The sequence below is a fragment of the Phallusia mammillata genome, chromosome 2 (genome assembly GCF_965637545.1).
Source record: "Phallusia mammillata chromosome 2, kaPhaMamm4.hap1.1, whole genome shotgun sequence".
NCBI classification, from domain to species: Eukaryota; Metazoa; Chordata; class Ascidiacea; order Phlebobranchia; family Ascidiidae; genus Phallusia; species Phallusia mammillata.
Window position 1 is genome coordinate 6,083,689 of NC_137253.1, and position 19,982 is coordinate 6,103,670.

General features: G+C 36.7%; 1 protein-coding gene, 2 long non-coding RNA genes and 2 pseudogenes across 3 annotated transcripts; 1 reads left to right on the plus strand and 4 right to left on the minus strand.

The window, feature by feature from the left end:
- Positions 1–3,045: 3,045 nt before the first annotated feature.
- On the minus strand, positions 3,046–3,980 carry LOC145213799 (uncharacterized). Its single transcript, XR_013856888.1, has 2 exons — positions 3,598–3,980; positions 3,046–3,230 (listed from the first exon to the last, which is right to left on the minus strand). It is a non-coding gene; the product is annotated as an uncharacterized LOC145213799 (long non-coding RNA).
- A 1,927-nt stretch (positions 3,981–5,907) lies between these two features.
- LOC145213797 (uncharacterized) lies at positions 5,908–7,687 on the minus strand (annotated as a pseudogene).
- Positions 7,688–9,768: 2,081 nt separating this feature from the next.
- LOC145213798 (uncharacterized) lies at positions 9,769–11,351 on the plus strand. The gene has a single exon (XM_080082199.1). The coding sequence runs from the start codon at positions 10,185–10,187 to the stop codon at positions 10,914–10,916; it is 732 nt and encodes a 243-aa protein (XP_079938325.1). The 5' UTR covers positions 9,769–10,184; the 3' UTR covers positions 10,917–11,351.
- Positions 11,352–13,436: 2,085 nt separating this feature from the next.
- On the minus strand, positions 13,437–13,632 carry LOC145213800 (uncharacterized). The gene is made up of 2 exons (XR_013856889.1): positions 13,582–13,632; positions 13,437–13,551 (listed from the first exon to the last, which is right to left on the minus strand). It is a non-coding gene; the product is annotated as an uncharacterized LOC145213800 (long non-coding RNA).
- A 551-nt stretch (positions 13,633–14,183) lies between these two features.
- Positions 14,184–19,103, minus strand: LOC145212861 (uncharacterized; annotated as a pseudogene).
- Positions 19,104–19,982: the final 879 nt, after the last annotated feature.

The following is a 19,982-nucleotide window of genomic DNA, read 5'->3' on the forward strand; positions in this document are numbered from 1 at the left end:
CGTTTTAAAATATTGTTTTTGCTGTGAATTGGAAAATTTGTAATGTTGTACCCTCATATATAAGAATGGCCTTTTGCTTTCAGCTGCCATTTTGCATGTTAGGTTAGATTTATATGAGATACTATGAATTTATTATCGTAAAAACGTTTTTGCTGTAAAATGCCTTTCTTTACTCTGTTGTGTTTCATTTGTCATTAAATTTTTTGTAGACGAGTGCAAGGATTAATGTTGTAAACTATAAATCAGTTGGGGCCAGTCTTATTTTTTAAAACTTACCCAAATCAGACGTTTTTCTGAAAAGTTTAAACACGAGACGATAAGTTGAATTTGAAGGGGAATTCCCAAGCCATGACTTCGGGTTCTCAGTAGAAACGTACCGAATATTCGGTTTGTCGAATTTATTCGGCCGAATCAGCCACTTTTACAAAGATTCGGTTTCGGCCGAATAATTTGCTGCGATTACCGCATCGTTTATGAACACACATGTAAAACGTTTCCCGCTTAGTACCAGCGAAATCTTGTCAAATATGAATTTTTTTATCACATTATCGTTTTCCCTACTGCAGACAACTAATCAGTAATTTATTGTCGGGTTGGTAACCATGCTTGAGACAATGTTGAACTCCACAGAACTGAAATGAGTACGAAACACAACCATTCTGCACTAATTGCCTGGTAGGTAAACTTATGTTTTCATGTCAAACACGTAGCGTTCGACTTCGCGTGACGTCATAGATGATTCGGTTTCGGTCGAATCGAATGTTGTCGATTTCGGTAGATTATTAGTTTTTGACGGGTTATATATCCACTGAACACGTGATGCACACAAAAATGTTACAGAACTTGAAACGATTTTTTTATAATGATGCACGAAATTAAACATGGTCACGACCAGCTAATGTATGCTCCTTTTTTATGATTATTTATATTATTATTATTATTACATTTACATATTACATAAGCAATTTTTTAAAAAGCTTGCTGTATAATAATTCTTCTAGTGAATACATGCTTTAACGTAAAGGTGACAGCGCATGCATTAACCTTAGGTGTGGTTTGATCGAACAAGATTTTAGAAAGTGGCGCCAGCAAAGAAACCTGAGTTGTTAAAACATATTGCAAATACTGAACGAACGTTTCGTCCACCAGGTTGCATATTTAAATGAATATGTTTTTTAACTTGTGTATGGTGGCCTATTGTTATCAATCTTTTTTTTTCTTTTATTATTTTATTATTATTATGGGCTACAATACTTGTGTGATGCCAAACAAACTAGACATTGTTTTAAAGAAATTGTAATGTTGCTCACGTTAAGCAAATTATTTTACCTCATTTACCTATAGAATAATACGGAATGAAACAACCAAAATGTTGCACAAACAACTATTTAAAAAGGTCAAACTTCCATCAAGACTAAATGTGTCTTTCAAAACAAAGGTTCGTCGTATTTTCTGGAAGTCCACGTCCTGGGTGATTAAAACTCTACGCGTCACCAACTTTCTGCAAATCTTACGTATTTTCAAGTAAAGCAACAAAATCCGTTGAGCGCAACGATTTAATTGACCTGGTCAAGTTGACAGGGTTTACCTGAAGAGGTGCTATAACTGTTTCATTTGAGCTGAACTTATTTTGCTTTGTAAAAGAAAAGAAAAAAAATATCGACACTATTGCAATAAAAAAAATACTGAGTCGAAAAACGCTGCGCTGCGTTAAAACGTTATAGAGCGCAAAACAGTAAAAGGCACAATTGGTGGATAATGGTCAAACGCGGCGCAGCAACACCTGGGTGCTGAACATTCTCAATGCCGAAATTAATAACGTGGAGCTTATTAGTTTGTATATTATGATACTATTATCCCTTTGTTAGAGTTTAAACAAACAACTATCAAACTTACTTATCAGTCTCACTGAAAATCCGGCCTCGATAAGAATTTTCTGGAAATAAACGCTGACAGCCAAACTTGCTATATAGTCACATCCATTCTCACGAGCAAATGATTCAAACAAGTGGTAAATTTTCAATTTTTTCCACACTCTTTGTCCATGGTAAGCAGGATGGCCTGCATCCAGACATAAAGACATAACTTTGTTGGTTCCAAAATCGGGGAAAACTTTTTCCTTAAGATAGTGAACAAATCTCTTTTTTGCTTCATGCCTGGGACAGTCTTCTTCTACGATAATTAAATTCTCACAAACTGAATTCTTACTTTGAATTCTGGCCATATTTAGACGAACCATTTTCTCATCGGTGTCAAACACACCCAGTAAAATTTCATCTAAGATCACCGTTTTCGCTCGTGCCTTGGCGAACAAAATGCTAAATTGTAAATCAACCTTGAAGATGCTTGACAAGCTGACTTTTGGAGAGTAGTAAGTCTCAATAAACTCGACAACTTGAGGAAAATAATTTTTGGTGAGTTTTCTACAAGTTATTAAATGAACTAGTTTTAACGGTAAGGAATATTGTGAGTAAACCTAACATATGATTGTGTATATTAAACTAGAAGTATAAATATATATATATTTTTAAATATATATATATATATTTGATCGTTTTGTGTTGTATCTTTTTTTGGCCAGTTATCCTTATATCCACACAAACTCGTGACCGGTTACTGATCTAACAAAACAAGTTTTGCTAATCACACCACTGGTCATAAACTGGCTTGCGGCTATAATTGTTTCGTTCCCTTGCGTGTTACCGAGAAGCTATCAACGGCCTTTCGTCGTGGTACACTCTTCAATTGCTATATGCAACCAAATAAAAGGTACGGTTAGAATATAATTAACTTGGAAACGTACTCTGCTCAGAACTACACTCTAAAAAAAATGAGCGAAATTTGAGCGAAAAATTCTGCGAGTGAAACAAAAGCTCACTTTAAACGAGTGAACAACTTCACTCACTGATTTGAGTGAATAAAAGACTAAATTTGCAGGGTTTTTGGTCTTTATTTCACTCATTGGTTTGAGCTATTGAAAGAAGCAGGTGCTGTGTGGTTGGTTCTTATTTTGCTCACCTTTCAAGCAAATACACATTAAAAACATCACAATATGTTCACTGGTTTATTTTTCTGGGCACAAATGAACACACCAACACAGTTGTTACATCACAGCACTAAGAGAATGGAAACTGGTCTGGATCATATATTCGTCCAACGGCGACCAACAATGGCTGACTGAGTTTGACTTTTGACTTGTTCAGGGCATATTCAGCAATGTTGTTGCCGGCCTGTAAAAACATCAGAGCTAGTGGGGATGTTTTATATTGTACAACTATACTGTTTTAATCACAGCAAATGATAATCCAGAAAATATCAGGGATTGGGAACTTACTGAAAAAAAAACTTTGAACAAGCTTTGGTTTTGCTAAAAAAACAATTATACTTGCATCACGGGCTAATCTTTACCACTTACAGTCTTTACAAGTAGATCCACATTTGAAAGGACCATTAGAACTGTCAATGTTTATTAACTTTATTGTTTTGTTTTATGAATATTGTACATTTATGCAGGAAATTTTTAAATAAAAACAAGACCACAAAATAAATCCTAAAAACATACACAATATATAAGTACAAGATAATAAAACGACTTACTTCTCATTTTCTCCTCAATACTATCGTCAATTAACTGTTGATCCTTTAGAAACAGAAGCGGCTCTTCAATGCCAAACTGTGAAATATCTGCTTTGGACACTTTGTATGCAACGCAGCCAACGCTAGCCTATGGTGATATCTCAGCCCAACTTGGCCTGGTTTGGTAATTCGCGCCATCCAAACTTTCCCGCAGTTTTGCGCAATAGATGTGACTGTGACGTAATTCAATTTCATTCCCCTCGCTTGCGCCAGCCAATCACGTTGTCGACTTCGGAACGCGCGATTTTGAAAAGAGAGAAAGGTTCTCTCGTTTCGCCGCGAAAAAAGGTTTGAGCGAAAATTTCACTTCTTTCCAGACGAAAGACTGGAATTTCGCTCGCCGCCTCCCGCTGGGGAGAAGAAATGAGCGAAGTTTTTTTAGAGTGTACGTCTCTATTTTATAGTATCGTGACCTAACGCTATGTAAGTCAAGCATTATAAAGTTAAACTTAGTAAATTCGTAATCATCGGATAGGTTTGTGTGTGCTCTGCACTTAGCGCTCGTTGTTATCGCGGTACGGCTTATGTCAAATTATAGACTTGGGAACTTTATAGTCGTGTATGGGTTGTGCAGTTCTAGTTTATCAGCGATTAGTGGATATATTAACGGAGTTAGATTAGGAAGGTTAATAAGTTTGTCTATCGTCCAGGGTCGACAAAGCCTACATCGGAATTCACGAATTAGTTTTGCTTTTTTACAGACTCAGTAAGTTTTATCAAAAACTATTTGAAACGTTTGACTTATTTTGTGTTTCGTGGGAAGATGTCGAAAATCCACATGGCTATAAACATCGAAGAAAAGCAGTTTGAGTGCAAAACATGTGGCAAAAGGTTTAAAACATCGAGGTATTTACGAAGTCATGATTCAACACTCACCAACAATCACAGTAAACAGCCTTCACTTGAAGATTAATTAGTCAGTCGTCACAATATTTAATGTAGACTTATTCGTCTCTAAAAATGCAACACAAACGAATTTATTTAATGCAGTAATAAATCACCTTACTCGACCACGTTGTACAGTAAAATGAACTAATCATTGCAACATACAGACAAAGGCTTTCTAGTTTTACTGTTACGCACAAGGCGATTGAACGTCATAGCAGGGGAATAATGAGACAAGTTAATCATGCGTAACTGAACGTGGAGATGTAACACAAACTCACACTGATGAAAAACCGTATCGGTGTGATATTTGTGAAAAGCGATATCGTACTCAAGGGCACTTGAAAAAACATTCGTTGAGTCACACTGGTGAAAAACCATACAAATGTAAATGCTGAGATAAGAGGTTTATGACGTCTTACAACGCTACAAGACACATGGTTATGCATTCAGATGAGAAACCTCACAAATGTAACATGAAACTCCACACCAACAAGAAGACCCATGGATGTAATGTTAGCGAAAAAGTGTTCAAGACAGCAAGAGAAGTGGAACATCATGCAGTTTTGCATGAAGACAATACATTTTTTCAGTGTGAGATTTGTGAGAAAAGATTTCGGAGAGCCGGTGACTTGAAACAGCACGTTGCTGTTCACAATAAACAATAACGAATGCGTTTGACATCTTCTGCTGAATACCGTATACCAAACTGGAGTGTTTCAGTAAATCAATTCGCCCTTTACAATGTAAAACGTGTAAAGTTCAGATTACAGACGAGACATGATTGATGATGATTTCTATTGGTTTAATTATTCAGAGCAAGATTTAGAGATGTATGAAAGAATTGTTTTGCTGGGAATTGTACAAAACTATTCTTGTCCTGCGTCCAAGAAACGCCTTATTTTCCAAAGTCGTCTTGGCTGTAGCTCTTGCATGCATGCTCTGTTTTTCAACAGGTTAATCATTACAGGCCTATTTGTGTGGATGGTAGTATGTATTGGCTCGATGTTTAAAATGCTGCTTGTTTACGCCTAAATAAACTTTTTACGAAACAAAGCAGAAATTTTCACCCCGACTTAGCGAATTCACATGAGTCCGTTAAAGGTTTTCGTGAGTTCGTGACCAATTCACCTGAAGCAGAATTTTTCACTCCGAGTCTGCGGACTCACATGAGTCTGTGAAAGGTTTTCGTGATCAATTTGCTAAATGAGAAAATATTTATTATCACCAAACATTTCCTTTCTTTTACATTTTTTTATTTGAGGAAAGATTGTACGAAACTGACATAATCTAAGACCCAAAATGTCGAGAAAACAGTATTTTTGAGATTTTACCAAAAAAGATATGGTTTCTATTAGATTGTCACCAATCACAGACTAGAAAATATAATTCATGAGATGGGTTGAGTTTATTTTAACGGAGAAACAAATCATACGACACAATTGCGCAAAAATATTCACCAAGAATCCAAATTGCTGCGCAATGATGAGGCGATTAAAGCGCAAAAAAGACTACTGTTGTGAACTGTTTTTGTTTGTGGTTTTTATGTCCAAGGACGCATATATAATAATGATATTTGACAACAGCGCCGAAAACGGTACCCTGAAATGCTGGATGAAGTTTATTGACTTCAAGTATTCCAACATTTTACGAAAGAGCCAAAGTAATAATTTTGGTTTTTCTGTAGTACGAGATAAAAACAATGACCACGTGCTAAACATTGAAAACACAAACACATTGCAACATCTTAGGTATTGCTGCTAGTAGTTTTATTTCGGACCGTTTTTTTAGTTAGGTTTGCGCATAAGTAAGTTAAATAATAACAGATTTAATTGAAGTCTCTTTCTCGTATGTCTCGCAATTTTACCAATTTCTTGCCTGATTCGGACTTGATGAAAAACCTTTGGGGTTTTGGTCGAGTTTAAGGCTTGCGATCAGACCTGCTTACAACGTTGAGTTGATTTAAGTATATTTTGCCGGCGATATCGTAGCAGCACAATTGCGCTAAAATATTCACCAAGCCGGAAATAACTGCCCAACATCAAGACGTTAAAAAGTGCGACAAATTTGAGTGCACAATTGGTGGATACTGGATAGATGATAGACGCGCTGCAGCTACACCATTACTACAAGCGTTATGTGGCAGGGACTCACATTAAAGGGTGAGCATTTTCCTTTGCAAACAAATTTTTAAAATTTGAAAATTTCTTAATATTGCAGTTTCCGACCGTAAGATACGACAGAAACATTACATAATGTTTTTAATCCGTAAGACAGATTGTTTAATTAAAGTCATTCAGTTTGTAGTACAGTATTGCAATGACTTTAGTCTCGGTGAATAACCAAGTGCTGTTTTAAGTTACCGGCTCTCCGAAATCTTTTCTTGCAAATCTCACACTGAAAAGGTATATTGTCTTCATGTACAACTGCATGAAGCTTCACTTCTCTTGCTGTTTTGAACACTTTTTCGCAAACATTACATCTGTGAGTTTTCTTGTTGGTGTGGAGTTCCATGTGTCTTTTTGCGTTGTTTAGGAGGTTGAAACTTTTCTCACAAAACTTACATTTGTGAGGTTTCTCATCTGAATGCACAACCATATGTTGCCTCAAATTGGTAGAAGTCCGAAACGTTTTTTCACAAACTTCGCAAATATAGCGTTTTTCGCCAGTGTGCATCGACATATGTCTTAAAGCATTGCCGTTAAAGCTGAATCTTTTTTCACAGAATTTACATTTGTATGGTTTTTCACCAGTGTGACTCAACAAATGTCTTTTTAGGTAAACCATAGCCGAAAATTGCTTTTCACACATGTCACAGCGATGTGATTTTTCGTCTGTGTGAGTCCGGGCATGAGATTTCAACTCTTGCAATGTCCGATATTGCTTTTCACAAACATCGCACCGATGAGGCTTTTCTTCAGAATGAATCAACATGTGTTTCTTTGCATTTGAGGGATGAACGAATCGTTTTTCGCAAAAATCACATTTATACTGTTTATCACCATTGTGACTAGCAGTATGCCGTTTCAGCTCACGAAGGGTTACGAAACATTTTTCACAGACTTTACAACGATGAATTGTCTTGCTGCTGTTGTGCATTCTTGAATCATGCTTTCGTAGAGACATGAATGTTTGAAACCTTTGGCCACAAGTTTTACATCGAAAAGGCAATTCTTTTTGGCTTTTGTCCATTGTATCCGTCATTTACCACAGTTACTTCAACGTCAAAATAATGTTTTTTTGCTTAGACTTATTGTTTCTGTAAGACAGAAAAAAAACTGCTCGAAGTACTTCTAATAATTAGCCTACAAACGGTGAGAAAAAAATCTGTTAACGTATCATGTTAAAACTGTAGTTCACAAATATTTATCTCAATCACTGTTGGCATGACAAGCAAAGGTTGTTCATGGACCGCAAACGATTTAAGTTGAACTGTTGCATTGCTGGTTTCGTGTATGTTAAAATGCAAGTGTCTTAAAATCCAGCCTACATGCACGAATCTGTGTATTTTCTGATTAAGATTAAGTTGAGATTGCACCAACCACTCTTACTCACAAAAATGTTGACACGCACGGTAATTGAAACAACTAAATTTACAAGCATCCCCTAAAATGTTGCCGAACCCTGATCTAATATCATAAAACATTGGTTTCACTACTTCCCCAAGCACTTTGTGGTTTCACATTACTCAAGAACAGCCACTGGCGGAGACCATTGATTTACAAAAGGCTGAGCTGTCCATTCTCTAACCAGTAGCCTACTTAAAAAAAACTCCCTAAGACCTTCATATCACAAAACGGAACAATTCTACCCCTCAACCACTTATAATGCTGTTGGGTGTTTCAGCTGTAGCTATTTCAATGTTTCTTATCTTGCCTTGTGAGTTATTTTCATTCTATCGCGCTATTGTATTTTATCGAACCTGCAACAATTCTTTTCTGCATTTTTATCTCTGATAGTTCTTACACCATGCAATCTCTGTATCATATTTTTTCTTACACCTTGCATCAACTAACTATTTAAGCAACGAGATACGTTTCTCAAATTACAAAATAAAAGGTTATCTTAAATACGTGGCTTATTCACAACAAAAACATTTTCAATACTAGTGTAAACTCTTAAGACAAATTTGTTACATTTATAACACGAATTCGTTTATTGTGAATGTAATTGTCAAGTGTCAAGTCTTGCCCATTCTCACCGTAAATTAAAAAAACAACTCACCAAGACCTTCATATCACAAAAACGAAACAATTTAACCGATCAACCGCTTATAATGCTGTTCGGTATTTCTGGTGAAGCCTTTTTAAATGTTTATCTTGCCTCAGGATTTATTATAAATCGGACATTGCGAGAATTGAAATCTTACACACGAACTCACACTGGTGAAAAAACGTATTGCTGTGACGTTTGTGAAAAGCGATATCGTACTCAAGGGCACTTGAAAATACATTTGTTGAGTTATACTGGCGAAAACCATATAAATGTCAAATTCGTAACAAAGGGTTCATGACGTCTTGCAATGCTATAAGACATGTTTCGATACACAATGGCGAAAACCGCCATGTTTGCAAGGTTTGTAAGAAACCATTTCGGACTTCTAGCGGTTTTAAGCAACACATGGTTGTGCATTCAGATAAGAAACACCACAAATGCTAGTTTTGCGAGAAAAGTTTCAAACTACGAAATAAAGCAAAAAGTCACATGAAATTCCATTTTGACACACAGATGTTTGTGAAACCGTAGTCAAGGCAACAAGCTTAAAAAAAGACAATAAGCATCATGCAGATATGTGGCAAAACACAATGTCTGTTTATTATGAAATTTGGAGAAAACAAGATTTCGAAAAACTGAGAACCTACTTTGAGGCAACTTCGCATATCTGTTAACACTAAAGGTTATTAAAAACAACAAGCATTGTGTTGTTAAATGTACTATAGTTAACAAGTAGGAATTTTTCAAATAAATTTAACAGTTGATCGTGTATCAGAGTCGGACTATAAATTTTAACATTTTAATCACATTGAATTGTTTGGTGTTGTATCTTTTTTGGCTCGTTATCATCTTGCCTTTCATTAACACAAAATCTTGACCGGTTACGAATCTAACAAAACAAGTTTGCTAATTACTGCTCTGGTCATAAACTGGCTTGCGGCTATAATTGTTTCGTTCCCTTGCATGTTACCGAGAAGCCATAAACGGCTTTTCGTTAATAGTCATATGCTACCAAAAGAAAAGGTACAGTTTAAAATTTCGTTTACTTGGAAACGTACACTGCTTAGAACTACGTCTCTATTTTATAGTATCGTGACCTAAACGCTATGTAAGTCAAGCATTAGAAAGTTAAACATAGTAAATTCGTAATCATTGTATAGGGTTGTGTGTGCTTTAACTCTTAGCGCTCGTTGTTTTTGCGATACGGCTTATGTCAAATTATAGACTTGAGAACTATATAGTTCTGTTTGGAATTTTGCAGCTCTAATTTATCAGCAATTATCGTATTTATTACCGGAGCTACATTCGGACTGTTATGTTTGTCTAACGTGAGGGGTCGGTAATACCTGACAACGAAATTTACGGATACGTTTTGCTTTTATACAGACACAGTAAGTTTTATCAAGAACTATTTGAAACGTTTAAACATTTTTGTGTTTTATGGGAAGATGTCAAAACCTCACATGGCTATAAACATCGAAGATAAACAATTTGAATGCAAAACTTGTGGCAAAAGGTTTAAAACATCAAGGACTTTACGAGGGCATGATTCAAGAATGCACGACAGCAGCAAGAAAATTCATCGTTGTAAAGTCTGTGAAAAAGGGTTTGTATCTCTTAGTGAGATAAAACTGCATTTGGTCAGTCACTACGGTGATAAACAGCATAAATGTGATGTTTGTGAGAAACGGTTTGTAAGGTTCGAAAATGCAAAAATACACATGTCGATTCATTCTGGAGAAAAACCTCATCGGTGCAATGTCTGTGAAAAGCAATATCGGACGTTGCAAGGATTGAAAATTCACACACGAACTCACACTGGTGAAAAACCGTATCGCTGTGACATTTGTGAAAAGCGATATCGTACTCAAGGGTACCTGAAAATACATTTGTTGAGTCATACTGGTGAAAAACCATACAAATGTAAACTTTGCGATAAGAGATTTTCGACGTCTTGCAAAGCAAAAACACATATGTCGATACACACTGGCGAAAAACGCCATATTTGTGAAGTTTGTGAGAAACCATTCCGTTCTTCTTCAAATTTAAAGGAACACATGGTTGTGCATTCAGATGAGAAACCTCATAAATGTGAGTTTTGCGAGAAAAGTTTCAAATATCGAAACACTGCAAAACGTCACATGAGAATTCACATCAAGCCACAGAGGCAATGCTTGTAAAAAACATTTGAGAATGAAAGAGAATGGAATATCATACAGATGTACTTTTAGTATGAAATTTGTAAAAAACAAGATTTCAAAACGCTGGCACTTAGAAGCAAAATATAGGTTTCCTGTTGCCACTAAATATTGATATCACCACAAAAATTTTATTAAAAAATAAAGTATTGTTCAACAAAATTTTGTAGGTTGTGCACAAAGGAGCAGATAAACATGTTACAATTTTGTTTGATTTCAAATGTGTCATGCTATGTGATTGCGATATTTTGGTGTAAACGTTTTAAAATATTGTTTTTGCTGTGAATTGGAAAATTTGTAATGTTGTACCCTCATATGTAAAAACGGCGTATTGCTTCACCTGTCATTTTGCTTGTATGGACTTAAAGGAGTTACTATGAATTTATTATCGTAATAAAGTTTCTGTTGTAAAATGCCTTTCTTTACTCTGTCATGTTTCATCTGTCATTAAGTTTTTGTAGACGAATGCAAAGATTAATGTTGGTAAAACTATGTAAACTATAAATCAGTTGGGCCAGTGTCATTTTTTAAACTTACCAAAATCAGACGTTTGTCTGAAAAGTGAAAACACGAGACGAAAAGTTGAATTTGCAGGGGAATTGCCATGCCATGACTTCGGGTTCTCGGTAGAAACGTACCGAATATTCGGTTTGTCGAATTTATTCGGCAGAATCAGCCACTTTTGCAAAGATTCGGTTTCGGCCGAATAATTTGTTGCGATTACCGCATCGTTTATGAACACACATTTAAAACGTTTCCCGCGCTTAGTACCAACGAAAATCTTGTCAATTATGATTTTTTTATTACATTATCGTTTTCCCCACTGCGGGAAACTAATCAGTAATTTATTGTCGGTTGGCAACCATGCTTGAGACAATGTTAAACCCCACAGAACGAAAATGAGTACGAAACACAACCATTCTACACTAATTGCCTGGTAGATAAACTTATGTTTTCATGTCAAACGCGTAGGGTACGACTTTGCGTGACGACTTTAGGTTTCGGCCGAATCGAAATGTCGCCGAATCGGTACATCACTAGTTTTTAACCGGTTATTTTTCGGCCATGGTTAAGACAAAAGAAAAATAATCATTGAACATAGATCGCTTAAAAAAGCACTTTTCGTTCTTTATGGTGTCACAGAATAGGCATGTCAAAAATTTTGTGCCGTTTGTGGTATCTGTTGAAGGGTTTGCAGAGAGAGCTCAAGATTTTTTCTCGTTGTAGCATCGTTTTGAACATACACCTGAACTATCCTGAAGTCGTCACAATTATTCAGACCTTTCAGGTTCTTAGCAGTGTTTGATTCATTATTTATTAAACAAAACAGTTTTACAAGGTCGGCAGCATCCGGTAGTGTTGATTTGTTTTCTAAGATGTTTTTAAGAAGTCCATCAATTGATTTGTGTTTGGCAAGACAAAATGCTAAACCACCAGAAAATCGAGTGGATCTTAGTAAGTCACATTTGCTCCGTTCAAAACCCAAGGATCAAAATGATGGAGGCGTTGTGACGGGAGTTGCGATGCTGGACTCCCCGCTGCTTGTCTAGATGTGCCTTATTTTAACACTATAGCAGTAGTCTACTATTTTTGCTGTAAAACGACTTGTGACCAAAAAGGCGGTATTCGTTTTTTTTAATTTTATTTTAACACTTGCAGTAGTCTGCTATTAACCGGTTAACCCGTAACGCATTTTTTTATATGATACACTAAAGCAGGGGTCTTCAAACTTTTTAGCTCCATCGCCCCCTTTCCAAGGCACTGGCGCCTAACAAGGTAATGTAAAAGCGGAAAAATGTATGGCCTTTCACCATACTTAGCCACAATAAAGTGTCCCCTGTGGCTAATTTAATGCCTAACCTTGGTTTCGAGATCTCAATGTATTGGAATAGCAGCATGTTTAATCTGATGTGTCCATTGTCCCTGGTGTTTATTTGCAAGACGAATTATATCTGCTTGTAAGTCAAAGTTAGCTGAGTCTCACAGTTATGGTATATACTTATACAATCAGTAATGTTGAAATCGCCCCCTTTTGAAGTCAAATCGCCCCGCAACTTCCAAAATTTTCACTATCGCCCCCTCGGTGGACGAAATCGCCCCGTTGAAGAACCCTGCACTAAAGTAAACGTGCTCACAACCAGCTACGGTATGGTACTTTATTTTTCTTGATTATTTTTACATTTACATGTTACATAAGCAATTATTTGAAAATGTTGGCGTCTTCTTAGTCTTCTAATAAATGCAGACTTTAAAGTAAAAGTGACAGCGCATGCATTAACCCAAGCTGTGGTTAGATAGAACAAAACTTTAGAAAGCGGCGCGAGCAAAATGAGTTTATAATTTCAGTTTGCATAATACTCTGAAAAGCCGTTACAGACAAAGTTTGTTTAGAATTCCACTTTTACATGTTCTACATGACATTTTCTACCTATTATTATAACTTAACAAACTTGTTTTAGAAATTCTAGAATAACTTTCTTTCGCGAAGGAGGGTTTTTAAAATCCGAACAGCACAATTGCAGTTTTATTGACTTTTGCATCGATTCTACGGCAAAAATATCACCACAACACATGGGCACTGACAGCAAGTCTGACTTGGTTTGTGTGAAATCAGCCCCTCGAAGCATCTCGAAGCACCTCGAAGCACCTCGAAGCACCTCGAAGCGACGCAAGCGCATACTTTAACAACGTTAAATGCTATGCTTGGGCCGTGTGTACTTTCTTGACCAGAATTCTCCACACCACCACGCAAAAAGTAAAGCGCGCAGAGCGAAAATTCGGGTTTGGTTTGAAAGGTCCATCCCACCTCTCGACCTTGCACCCTCGGTAGAGCTACTAACGTAAGAACTGACGGTAGCCACGTTTAGGGATTTCCGGTTGGTGGCGCAACGGAGCGTAGGCGTTTATTGTAACAATAATACCGCAATTTGAAACATGCTGACTCAGCAATTATTGTCGCCTTAAACGCCTATACTACGTTGCGCCACTAAACAGAAATTCCCAACGGTCTGTCGTTGAGAACTTGAAGGGTCTGTCGTTGAGTGCTGCCTCAAGGTCGAAGCGACATAAGCGCGGACTTTAACAATCCAAAAAGTGAGTTCGTTACCAATTCACCTCAAGCACAAAGTCACGTTATCATTTGTGCAGCAATTTTACGCATTTCTTTTCAGATTCGGACTTCGATTTTGGTCGGGTTTAAGGCTTGCAGTCTGGCCTGGTTACAATTTTTGCAAACAAATATTTTAATATTTTTGAGTATTACAGTTGCAAACAAACGATTACACAAACACGTTACATAATGTTTCTTAACCCGTAAGGCAGATTTTTTAATTAAAATACTTCAGTTTGAAATACAGTATTGATGTTAGTTTAGTGAACAGCCAAGTTTTAAGTTCCAAGCTCTCCGAAATCTTTTTTTGCCAATGTCACACTGGAAAGATTTCTTGTCTTCATGTAAAACTGCATGATGTTTCACTTCTTTTGCTGTATTGAACACTTTTTCAATAACATTACATATAGGTCTTCTTGTTAGTGTGAAGTTTCATGTGTCTTTTTGCGTTGTTTAGGAGGTTGAAACTTTTCTTGCAAAACTTACATTTGTGAGGTTTCTGATCTGAATGCACAGCCATGTGTTGCCTCAAATCCGTAGAAGTCCGAAACGGTTTTTCGCACACTTCGCAAATATGGCGTTTTTCGCCAGTGTGCGTCTTCATATGTCTTAAAGCATTGCCGTTAAAGCTAAATTTTCTCTCGCAAAATTTACATTTGTATGGTTTGTCACCAGTGTGACTCAACAAATGTCTTTTTAGGTAAACCATAGCCGAAAATTGTTTTTCACACATGTCACAGCGATGTGATTTTTCGTCTGTGTGAGTCCGGGCATGACATTTCAACTCTTGCAATCTCCGATATTGCTTTTCACAAACATCGCACCGATGAGGTTTTTCTTCAGAATGAATCAACATGTGTTTCTTTGCATTTCCGAGATAAACGAATCGTTTTTCGCAAAAATCGCATTTATGCTGTTTATCACCATTGTGACTAGCAGTATGCAGTTTCAGCTCACAAAGGGTTACAAAACCTTTCTCACAGACTTTACAACGATGGATTTTCTTGCTGCTGTCATGCATTCTCGAATCATGCATCTGTAAGTATTTTGATGTTTTGAACTTTTTGCTACAAGTTTTGCACTGAAAAGGCAATTCGTGTTTGATTTTGTCCATTGTGCGCGTCAGATGAAACAGTTCGTTTAACGTTCAAAATAATGCCTTTTCCTTCAACTTATCGTTGCTGCAAGACAGATAAAATAATTTTTAATTTGAATAACTTCTCTACGTAGCCTACAAACGTGTGGGCTAAAAACGGCATGTTGAGCAGCATTATGTTAAAACTTTAATTCACAATCACTTCCGTTAAAACTTTTATGACAAGTGAAGGTTTTTCATGGCGCGCCAAACGAATTAGATTGTACAGTTACATTGCTTGCTTTTAGCGTGTTATTATACAAGTGTCCTAAAATCGAGCCTACATGCACAAATCTGTCTATTTTCCGAATAGTATTGGGGTTAACTTGCACAAACCAATATTAATTACTCGCAATTAAACTGTTAAAACGCACCATGTTGCCGAAGCCTGGATAAATTCTGATAAAGCATGTGTTTCTTTTTCAGTAGGGGAAAGTAGTGTAATTTGGACCACTTAAGTTTGAACCTTCATAAAGTAAAAAGTAGTCTCTCAAATTAAGGGTAGTTTATGCGGTTCGTTAAGTTATGACGCTAAGTATATATTTGCAAAAAGGCAATGTTTGGATATTAACGTAAAAAGAGTAGAGGGCATTTAATTTGTTTTCGCGAAGTGGTCCATTTTACACGCATTGTTTGTAATTTGGACCAAAGTCGTGTGTAGAATGGACCACTTAAAATCCGTGCGATTTTTTTTCCATAAGTTCCTCAAAACGAACGTTAACAGCCTCAGATATCAACCTAATCAGGATTTTAATACATTACCACAATGTTTCACAAAATATTTAAATTTTATTGAAAAAAATCAAAAATGGGATATACAAAAATTAGAAATGAAATAATTCTTGAAGATAAAAAGGCCACAAATGGACTTCCTAGGATGGCTAAAATGAAAGAAAACTCGCAGAACACTGCAAAACAGCAGCATGGCAAATTAAAGCAATAATTGGTAAAGCAAAACACAATGAATGTAAATCCTGCACTGAGCTTGGTCTTTGTCTTTGTCATAAAAAACAGCATAATTAAAGGACTTTCTTTACTGATTCCATTTAGTTATAAGCTGCTTAGTCGCAAATTAAGTCAAACTTCTTTAAAAACTGTCAAAAACCTCCCCGAAATCAGAAATCTTCTCGGTGTATAAATGGAAGCTTTATTTTCAGCTGCCCGGTCTAAATTACACACTTTTACACGCATTATTTTTACCCAATTTATTTTAGGTTTGGAAAGTGTTAGCGGATTGTTCTTTGTATGCTAAATGCATTAATAGTTGTACCACACAAAAATTACACCCACTGAAATTGACACTAAACAGTAGTAAAAAAGCGCAAAAAGTTTGATCCCTAAAAAAATTATCAAATTTGCAATTTTTTTCTCTCTCTATAACAAACGGAAAGTATAGCATCAAGCTTGGAGCTTGGCGGCCGTAAGCCTTATAGCAAGTCGTCTTTCAAACTGTATAAAAGATATTCTGCCATCTTGCGTATATTCCGAAATATAAACAAGTTCCAAATTACACGCAGGGTCCAAATTACACGACTTTCTCCTATATCACCTTGTTTTTTGCTAATGCCTGTGCGGAAAGGTTTGGCCCTTTGAGCACTCCACTTAAATTCGACACTTTGAAATGCTTCCTCTAGGTATTCCTGTTTTGTACGTTCTGGTTGGAAGCAGGGACTGTGATGATTTCCTTGCTTGGCAGTACTTGGCCTATATACCCATAAGCATTTTGCGGTTGCGCAGTACTTACAGCCAGTGTACATTGATTTGCAAATTGCTGAGCTGCACACTCTCTAACCAGTAGTCTACTTTGTTACCACCATGTGATTCCAACTTGCCATAAAAAGTCTTAAGCAAATTACAACAGTAATAACAAATGACGACAAGTGTAAATTCTAAAAAACGTCCCCAAACCCAGAGAAAGAGTTCTATCTTTCGGATGTGCACAAACAACACAGATGCATCAAATCAAAAAATATGTTACAAAGCCTTGATTTAAATGAGAAATGAGGTAAATGAGATTTAACGCATAAACTGCACCCTGTGGTTAAAACATATACACTTAAATTTTTATCGTGGTCGCGGGCCATCTAGAAGAGGGCCGGATGCGATCCGCGGCCCGTGGGCTGTAGTAAAGACAATAGCCGCAATTTTGTGAAACATAAACACACAGCGAATGGTAATGTTGTGAATGAATATAATTGTTGCGTAATCAAACATGATGCGATTTGCTAACCATGGTGTTATAATAACAAAGACAATTAATCATTTCCGTCATTCCTCAAATAGCAGGCGAACGGCAGAAGGATGTAATAGGGCTCGGTTTGCTCGGATGGGACAGGATACGTTTAGGCTAACCTTTTCAGTGTGAGAAGTATCGTATACCAAACTGGAGAATTTCAAAAAATCAATTCGGCCTTTACAATGTAAAAAAAACTAAATGTGAAATCACGGATCGAACATGAGTGTTGATTTCTATTGGTTTTATGCTTCGGAATAGCAAGATTTAGAAATGTATGAAGGAATTGTTTTTGCTCGGAATTGTGCAAAACTATACTTGTCCTGTGTTTGTCAATGTCCAGGAAACGCCTTATTTTCCGATGTCGTTCGAGTTCGTGACCAATTCACCAAATGCGAAAATACTTTTTATCATAGACCATTTCCGTTATTTTACATTTTATTTGAGCGATGATTGTGCGAACTGACATAATCCAACAGCTGCGCAGTAATGAGGCGATCAAAGTGCGACAAAGTTGAAAGCACAATTAGTGGACAGGTGGTAAACGCGTATTTTAAACATCAAATAAGACTATTGTTGGCAATCGTATGGTGCTGTTTCTGACCATTAATGAGATAAAAGCGTTACATAATTTTTGTTCGTTGTGCCGTAACGCAGATTGTTTAATTGAAATACACAGTATTGCAATCACGTTAATCTGGGTGAACAGCCAAGTGTTGTTTGAAGTTCCAAGCTTTCCAAAATCTTTTTCGCAAATCTCTCACCGAAAAGGTTTCTTGTTTGCATGTAAAACGATATGACGTTTCAATCCTCTTGCTGTTTTGAACACTTTCTCGCAAACATTACATCTGTAGGTCTTCTTGTTGGAGTGGAGTTTCATGTGTCTTTTTGCGTTGTTTAGGAGGTTGAAACTTTTCTCACAAAACTGACATTTGTGAGGTTTCTCATCTGAATGCACAACCATGTGTTGCCTCAAGTCGGTAGAAGTCCGAAACGGTTTTTCGCACACTTCGCAAATATGCCGTTTTTCCCCAGTGTGCGTAGACATATGTCTTATAGCGTTTCCAGAAATGCTGAACCTTCTGTCGCAAAATTTACATTTGTATGGTTTGTCGCCAGTGTGGCTCAACAAATGTCTTTTTAAGTTATCTAAAGTACGAAATTATTTTTTCACACACGTCACAGGAGTAAGGTTTTTCACCGGTGTGGGTTGGTGCATGATGTTTCAACTCTTGCAACGTGCGAAATTGCTTTTCACAAGTATCGCACCGATGAGGTTTTTCTTCAGAATGAATCAACATGTGTTTCTTTGCATTCCCGGGATAAACGAATCGTTTTTCGCAAAAATCGCATTTATACTGTTTATCACCATTGTGACTAGCAGTATGCAGTTTCAGCTCACAAAGGGTTACAAAACCTTTCTCACAGACTTTACAACGATGGATTTTCTTGCTGCTGTCGTGCATTCTTGAATCATGCATCTGTAAGTATTTTGATGTTTTGAACTTTTTGCTACAAGTTTTGCACTGAAAAGGCAATTCGTGTTTGATTTTGTCCATTATGCCCGTCAGATGAAACAGTTCGTTTAACGTTCAAAATAATGCTTTTTCCTCCAACTTATCGTTGCTGCAAGACAGATAAAATAATTTTTAATTTGAATAACTTCTCTACGTAGCCTACAAACGTGTGGGCTAAAAACGGCATGTTGAGCAGCATCATGTTAAAACTTTAATTCACAATCACTTCCGTTAAAACTTTTATGACAAGTGAAGGTTTTTCATGGCGCGCCAAACGAATTAGATTGAACAGTTACATTGCTTGCTTTTAGCGTGTTGTTATACGAGTGTCCTAAAATCCAGCCTACATGCACAAATCTGTCTATTTTCTGAATAGTATTGAGGTTAACTTGCATAAATCACTATTCATTACTCACAATTAAACTGTTAAAACGCACCATGTTGCCGAAGCCTGGATAAATTCTGATAAAGCATGTGTTCCTTTTTCAGTATATCAGTTTTTTGCTAAAGTCGGAATGGAAGGTTTGGCCCTTTGAGCACTACACTTAAATTCGACACATTGTAATACTTCCTCTAGGTTTTCCTGTGTTGTACGTTCTAATTGGGAGAAACGAGTGTGATTATTTCCTTGCTTGGCAGTACTTGGCCTACATTGCAACAAGCATTTTGTGGCTCCGCATTACTTAAGAACTGCCAGTGTACAGTTTTTCAAGTTTTACCGTGGCTCTTTCGGATGTCACCAAACAACGCGCATGCATCCGACCATAAGGTTGTCGATATGCTAAAAACTGGAACTTATCCAACTGTATTCTGTATGTAAGAACAAAAAATGATCGAAAACAAAACTTCTTCATTGGCTGCCAAGGAAATTATTAAACAGTATCTCTTTTAAACTAGAGTATGTCTTTCGAAATTTTCAATGTTTGCTTCTTTCACTAAGCGAAATAAACTTATAAGCTTAGTTCTCAACCGATGGCAAAAAAATTGTAAAAATCTCTCCAAGACCTAAAACGACAACTAAACAATTCAATTGCGTGAAAAAGCTTTATGGTAT

Coding starts and splice junctions, on each gene's coding strand:
- LOC145213798 (XM_080082199.1), top strand. CDS start 10,185: ATGTCAAAACCTCACATGGCTATAAACATCGAAGATAAACAATTTGAA.